At 39.4% G+C, this 7,620-nt stretch overlaps 1 protein-coding gene across 2 annotated transcripts; it reads right to left on the bottom strand.

Annotated features, from left to right (window-relative positions):
* Positions 1 to 2,684: 2,684 nt before the first annotated feature.
* Positions 2,685 to 3,323, bottom strand: Sprr2l2 (small proline-rich protein 2 like 2). Of its 2 annotated transcripts, XM_039103324.2 has the most exons (2): positions 3,276 to 3,323; positions 2,685 to 3,221 (listed from the first exon to the last, which is right to left on the bottom strand). In XM_039103324.2, exons 1-2 carry the CDS (start codon positions 3,321 to 3,323, stop codon positions 3,051 to 3,053), a joined length of 219 nt encoding a protein of 72 aa, XP_038959252.1. In that variant the 3' UTR covers positions 2,685 to 3,050. The 2 variants fall into 2 exon arrangements, with proteins under 2 accessions (XP_038959252.1, XP_038959251.1); XM_039103323.2 differs by having other exon boundaries at positions 2,685 to 3,323.
* Positions 3,324 to 7,620: the final 4,297 nt, after the last annotated feature.

Genomic DNA, 7,620 nt, shown 5'->3' with positions numbered 1-7,620 from the left:
CGGTCTGAGTTTCCTCACTCAGGATACTATTTTCTACTTCCATCCATTTGCCTGCAAAACTCAAGATTTCCTCATTCTTAATAGCTGAGTAGTATTCCATTGTGTAAATAAAACACATTTCCTGGATCCATTCTTCTGTCATGGAACACCTGAGTTGTTTCCAGGGTCTATCTATCACAAAGAAGAACACTATAAACATAGTGGAACATGTGCCCCTGTGGCTGGTGGGGCAACATTTTGGTATATTCCCAAGAGTGGTTTAGCTGAGTCTTCTGGTAGTTCTACTAACAATTTTCTGAGGAACCTCCACATTGATTTTCAGAATGGTTGTACCAGTTTGCAATCCCACCAGTAATGGAGTTTTCCTCTTTTTTTACATCCTCACCAACATGTGTTGTCATCTGAGTTTTTTATCTTAGCCATTCTGACTGGTGTAAGGTGGAATCTCAAGGTCGTTTTGGGTTGATCACCAAAGACTTTGAACATGTCTTTAGGTGCTTCTCAGCCTTTCAAGACTCTGTTTTGAATTCTTTGTTTAGTTCTATACCCTGTTTAGTTCTATACTCCGTTTTTTGATTGGGTTGTTTAGTTTTTTAGTGGTTAGCTTCTTGAGTTCTTTATATACTTTGAATGTTAGCCCTCAATCAGATGTGGGGTTAGTGAAGATTTTTTTTCCCAATCTGTAGGTTGCTGATTTGTTCTAGTGACTATGTCCTTTGCCTTACAGAAGCTAGAAGCTACAGGCAGAGCAAGGTTTTTGTTGATTTTGCCCCAACTAGGTGCACTTTGGAGATAACAGATAGAACTAAGGAAGGGGCGTTTCATCAAGGGAGGCTTGCAAGACAGCTATGACTCGAAGCACAGCGGAGGTATGATGGAAATCAGACACCAAAAGAAGCATGCACAAGATACTATGCATTAGTAGAAGTCCTAGAAGAAAGGTGAGCCTTTATCCTTTCAATCCCAAAGAATGCTTAGTTTATCAAACACAACTGCTAGAAGTTTGTATGGTTTCCTTTTTTCTATAGCATCTTAACTTTGAATATGTGCCTATAACGAACTTTCTTTCCTCATAATACAACAGAAAATTCTACTTATATTCAGGAATATTATTTAACATTTAATATTAGATGACTACACAAAAGAACTCCAGAAAGACATTATCAACTTTATAACTGCTTGATCAATTTCCTAAGAACGCTTTCATCACATTATCCTTTGAAGTACCTATTACAGATGTAACTCAGCTTCCATAGACAGAACTCAGGCTCTACTCCAAAGAATGAATGATTCAGGCCTAACTTCAAGGTGCTCCTAATCTAACAGCCTTAGTAATCTTGTGATTATTATAGTTTAAACTTAATAGAAGAATAAAATGCTTGTAATCCTATTTGGACACCCAAGGCCATGTTAGTAATAACTTAACTAGGAGGTTGAGAATTAGTAACTGAGTTGCATAGCAATAGTGACTCTGCAAATCTAATTAAGATAGAAAATACCAGTGTTTCAAATATGGAGTCAGAACACTCAGATGACCAACAGTGACAGGATGTGACAGTTTGGGGGCTGTTAGAGAAAGAAGGTGATATGCATGAAGAGGAGACAGACAATTTCATACCTTGACCCCTGTCTTTCCTTCTAGTCTGTACTCCCTACATTTTTAGGACAGTGATAGTCACTCCATATATTCCACCAAACTTTCTTTTCCTCAAATGCTATATAGAAAAGAGAGTTTAATTTGAAAACCTCAGAATAATACATTTAAAACAGTATTTCCCATACTAGCTACACATAAGCCTCATACATAAATAGTAATGATGGCAGACGCTGCCAATAAATCATTGTTTGCTAAGAGCTAATTCATTCTTGGGCATTGTGCTAATCTAATAAATATACTGATACAATTCTCTAACAATGTTATAATGTAAATGCTACTTCTTGAATGAGTGCAGGGGAAAGGAATTCAATTTCTGAATATTTAAATAATTTGTTCCTCAAAGAACCAAATAGTAACTGTAAACAATAACAAGTATCTGAATTATTTTAAAAATAATATTTAGTACAGTTTCTAATTCTGAGACAATTGATCTTCAGAGTCTTGCCAAGATATTCTTTATAGTTTGAATGTAAAATGTCATCCATAACCTCATGTGCTTGAATTCAGAGGTTATAACTGTTTAAAATGTTCTAGAACCTTGAGTAAGTATAGCTTTACTGGTAACTGGAAATGGAATTTGAGGTCTAAAACATGGCCCCAGTTCTTGTCTGCTCTCTGCTAATTGATTTTTTCATAAAAATGTGACTATTCCCCTGTCACCATGCCTCCACCATGATTGTAATCTCTCAAACTGACTCCAATTGCATATGTAGCAGAGAATAGCTACATATTACACTGGTGTTGGGGCACCAGTGGAAGGGGAAGCCCTTGGTCATGCCAAAGTTGGGGCCCCCCAGTGCAGGGGAATATGGGGACAGTAAGGGGGATGTATAAGGGGGAATACCCGTATGGGGGAAGGGGAGGGGGAGGGAATGAGGGCTTATGGACAGGAAACCGGGAAGGGGAATAACATTTGAAATGTAAGTAAAGAAATATATCTAATAAAAAATTGTAACCTTTATGAATCTTTTTTGCATATCCTTGTTACATGAAATAGTTATTATGCTAATATAGACACTTTAGTTCTTTTTTAAAATTTTTTTATTACATCAGTAACAATTGTCCAAGTTGTGTAATCCCCTGCCTAAGTGACAGGAACAGTGAGAAGGTTCCACTGAGGGCATTGGGACACCACCTGCTATTCTTCCTTCTGAGCATCAGGAATACTAGACTACCAAAGGGCCATTTCTGGCAATCTCTTGATAGCAGCAGGGGAATACACTCAGAGAAGCTCTTTTCCAATCAGAAATTATCAGTGGTATGTAGAGGGAGGGTAAAGGGTGGGGAAGGTTCTTCTGCATCCATGAGAGGTTTTGAAGGGAAGATGGAGGTGTTGCTTTGGAAGTACATGATGCACCTTGTCTTCTCTTGGTCTTGATGATTGCTAAAGCTTTCACTTGCTTTTGGGTGGGCATTTCTGCTGGCATGGTGGAGGAGTTTGGACAGGAGGGCATTTCTGCTGGCATGGCTGAGGAGCGCACGGTTCAGGGCACTTTGGAGGAGGACATGGCTCTGGGCACTTTTGGGGAGGACAAGGTTCTGGGCACTTTGGAGGAGGACAAGGCTCTGGGCACTTTGGAGGAGGACAGGGCTCAGGACACTTCTGGGATGGGCACACAGGAGGAGGCTGGCAAGGCTGCTTACATTGCTGTTCTTGGTAAGACATTGTGCTGGTGTCTCAGGATCTGAAAGGCATTAAATGATATTTCTCTCTCAAAAAGGGATTCTTATATATTCCCCAAGTTTCCCCAAGTTTTTAGAATATCGGATAGTAATTCTCTCATTCACACACATTAATCCCCCAACTCTTCTTTTATGATGTTATAGATGTTCCATTCAAATTTCATAATTTGTTTCATTTAACTTTGCAAGTCCTTGTTTAGCTACATACCCAGAATCATATCTGTTCCACAGAACAAAATAGCATTGCTTGCAGAAATTAACATATTTGATAAGAGCAGTCCGAATTTCTGAAACCCTAAGCAATTTCAAAACCTTTTGTTCATGACTAGCACCTGTTAAATCCAAGAATATAGGGTTCATATCAGAGGAAGCCTGAGAAAAAACAAAAGTCTAATGCCCGCTAAGGCATAAGCCTTATTAAAGGGCACCAAAATGCAAGAAAATTAAAATTCTCTGTTCTTTCATGTTCTTCAAAGCAACCCTCCCCTATTGTCTTGATATTTGATATAGACCTACACACAAAAGCAACAACAAAATAACGTAGTGTATCACTCTACAACACTACTAAAATTCACATTGTTAACTAGCATGCAATCCATGATAACAATTTAGAAGCATCAAACTGCTTCTCCAAATTAAAATACATGAGAAGGCTATAAAAACAGATCAATTCAGAATGTTAGACTCACCAAGTTTTCTGTAGTCCAAGGCTTGAGTACCAAGTGTGTTGCACTCATTCATCTAGGCACCTTTTTATAGGACTGGTTGCCCCACCCAGTATGATGTAATGCCAATTCACTGTGGGCTGGTCCGACAATTTCCTAACCTAAATGCAAATCCTTATCACTGGCCTAACAAGGACTCCCCAAAATAGGAAATATCCTGTTCCTGGACATAGTCATTGGGTGAAGTACAGTGACTCAGAGACCATTACTTCTTTCTCAGTTTCTGTATTTTGTTGCAGCAGTTGGAAAATCTGGGGGTGGGGGTGGTTGTGGTAAAACTGGCTGTCAAAAATCCTTTTTCTTGTTTTTTGACACTATGTTTTTCATCTTTACTAAATCTAAAAGCCATCTACTCTAGCTGCTTGTCATTTTGTAGCACACAGACCTATTTGCTTTCATAAGACTGATACATGGTCTGCCACTTAAATGTGTAATTTGATGACTATTTCTGAATACGCTCTATGTAACCAATATGTTTGGAACCTGGACCTTTCACGTTCTTTCAGTATTCAAGAGACTAATGGAAAATAGGACATTAAATGTTTAATGTGCTATTGTTAGAACCTTCTTTTCTTGATGAAGTGACTAAGAAGGCTTCCACGATTCGATGTAATCAAATTTGAATTTAAAAAAATAGAAAAAATGTAAAATAATATCACCTTATTCTTTGTCAAGAAAGAATAGAATGAGGAAGATAAAACAATGTTTTAACTTGTATCAGCTATGCTTCAGAGAAGCCCACAGGCACTAAATCAACCTCAGTCAAGTATATCAGGTTCCTAAAACTGTCAAGTCTTCTGAAAGTTAGGAAAGATTTAGTTGAGAATGCCATTGTCCATGTTCCTCCAGGAAAAGAGTCATCAGTTCCGCACCCAAGGCTGGTTCATGGTTCACACAGGCTGATTCACATACTGCAGGGCAAATTCAATAGCATTCATTCAGTAGGTCTCTTACTGCTCTCCATATTCCAACTACATCTAAAGCATTGTCTGAGGGAAATGTTTGATTTCTGATATACAAAATCAACTCAGAGTAAACTTAGGTTTTTGCCCTTGCTTCTTGCCATCTCCTTATCTCTTGTGTTAGTTGGTCTTGCTGTCTCTGACAGTGGTTTGACCCTCCTTTAAGCCTGTGTGTCAGCACTCATGGAGGCTTTCTCCCAGTGGGATCTGGGTACAGATAACTGTGTCAGAGGGTCAGCTCCAGGCATAGGCAGAAACTGGAAGGATCCTATCCCAGACTATGCCTATCTTCCTGTATCCAGAGGACTCCAGGTGGGTTGCCCTTGAGCCAGGAATGTGAGCATAAGTGGTGGTCTTACCTGTGCTCTCAGGGTTGTCCTCACTTCTGAAAATCCAGCTCTCTCACCCACGGGATCTGGGTACAGAGAGCTGTGGCACAGGGTCAGCTCCAGGCACAGGAAGAAACCAGAAAGATTTTGTCCCAGACTGATCCTCGATTCCTGTGTCCTGAGGGCTGCGGTCAGGTTCCTCTTGGTTAGGAATGTGAGCAGAAATGGTGGTCTCATCTGTGCTCTCAGATGTGTCACTTCTGAGACTCTAGCTCTCTTCCAGTGGTATCTAGGTACAGAGAACTGTGTCACAGGGTCAGCTCTGGCTACAGGTGGAAACTGGAAGGATCCTCCATTTTCTTTCTATTTCAACATTTTGTTTTATTATTCTAGGAAATGTTCCCTTTTCTTTAATGAGAAAATGATGTCTTTGTAGTGACAAGTTATGGTGCTAGGAGAAAATAACGTTTTTAAATGTTATTTAAACTTCTCTCCTTTATGAGCCAGGAATGTACTTTGTTTCTTGGGGAAGAACCATACTTACATCCAAACAGAAAGTAACTGATTACTCCCAGGCCTTTGTGCTACATTCATACCAGTGGGCACAAGTTTTCAGGACACTCATTGTTGATCCTTCAGCATTCAGGTCTGGGAGCGTCTCCGTGATTCTTTCTCTCTCTCAACCATGGACATAGGACCTTCCAGTACTTCATTAAAGTCTGAAGTTTAAATTTTAAAAACCCCAGAAATCTCAGGGGTGACAGTAACTACTGTCATTATTATCACTTGGAATGTCTCAGGAAGTTATAGTATGAACCAAAACCCAGAAAAATTAAAGAATCTGGACCCTGCTAATTGGGACAACAAGGTGTTTAAAAAAACAAAAGGAAAGAAAAAAAGAAATTCTGTTTGGTCCTGGAAAGTTGCTTTATATCTGGAAGACAAACAGTAGAATGAGGCAGGTGAAACAAAGCCTTTAAATCCAAAACAGAAAGTCACTGATTCCTCCCAGGCCTTTGTGCTACATTCATTCTCCTAGCTTTGCTCTGAGAAGCAGATGGTTACTCATTCAACACCAGTGAAGCATGCCAGCTTCCTATGACTGTCAAAGCTTTTGACAGTAAGGAAGGGTTCAGCCTAGCACTGTCCATGTCACTAAAAGGAAAGAGTCATCACAGTTCAGAATCTGAGGGCACATGATGACAAATGCACCAACAGTAGAAGGCTCATAAAGGCTGTACATGTACCACCTGTCCAGGTTAGCACAGGACTTACTACTCTCCATATTTGCATATAACACATAAAGGATTATCCTCGGAAAATGTCTGTCTTTTGCTATTACAAATTACAAAATTTCCTACTGAGTTGTGATGCTGGAATAACACAGCATCAGTTATACCCACGTTTCTTCTTCTGAATACATTTATAGACCATTAATACACTCTTCTCAGAAGTGTATAAATGGTGAAAGGGAAATGATGGAAAAGAATTACATTGTGATGGGAGATGGGAGGGCAGAGTACATCAGGGCATATGTGGAAGGAAGATTAACCTAAAGGTCTTAATTAAAAAAGTTCTGCAGAAATCTACTACTCTAAAAGCTTACTAAAAGGTATACATATATAAATGTTTTGAAGTTACATCACAACTAGGGAGGGAAGCACAGGTGAGATACTACCACACGTAGTCAATGCGTACTAGGAAATACAAACCTGGATACCAATAATAAACTATTTCTTTTTTTTAAGGTGTTATCTTTTTTTGTTTTTTTTTTACGATTTATTTATTACTATGTTTATATGAGTACACTATAGCTGTTTTCAGATACACCGGAAGAGGGCAACAGATCCCATTACAGATGGTTGTGAGCCACCATGTGGTTGCTGGGAATTGAACTCAGGACCTCTGGAAGAACAGTCAGTGCTCTTAACCGCTGAGCCATATCTCCAGCCCCAATAAACTATTTCTTTGTTAGCCAGTGGGGTCCATAGACTGATCCTACTGTCTTGCAGACTATTATCTCTACTCTTCTCTATCCTCTAGAACTTCATGGTTAAGACCTTATTGCTCTAGAAATCACATGCTTAAGTCAGAGAACATGGAGAGATGTCATCTAGGAGATAGTCATCTAGACACTTAATCCTTTCTGGCCAGCTTTCAGGGTACTGGAGGGTACTATGTCCACTGTTGAGAAAGAGAAATAATCACCAAGTCTTACCCAGATCTGAATGCTGAGGGTACAACAATGATTAGCCTGACAACTT

Source organism: Rattus norvegicus, chromosome 2 (genome assembly GCF_036323735.1).
Source record: "Rattus norvegicus strain BN/NHsdMcwi chromosome 2, GRCr8, whole genome shotgun sequence".
NCBI lineage: Eukaryota > Metazoa > Chordata > Mammalia > Rodentia > Muridae > Rattus > Rattus norvegicus.
The sequence above is the reverse complement of the archived record's forward strand: the minus strand, read 5'-3'. Positions and strand labels throughout refer to the sequence as shown.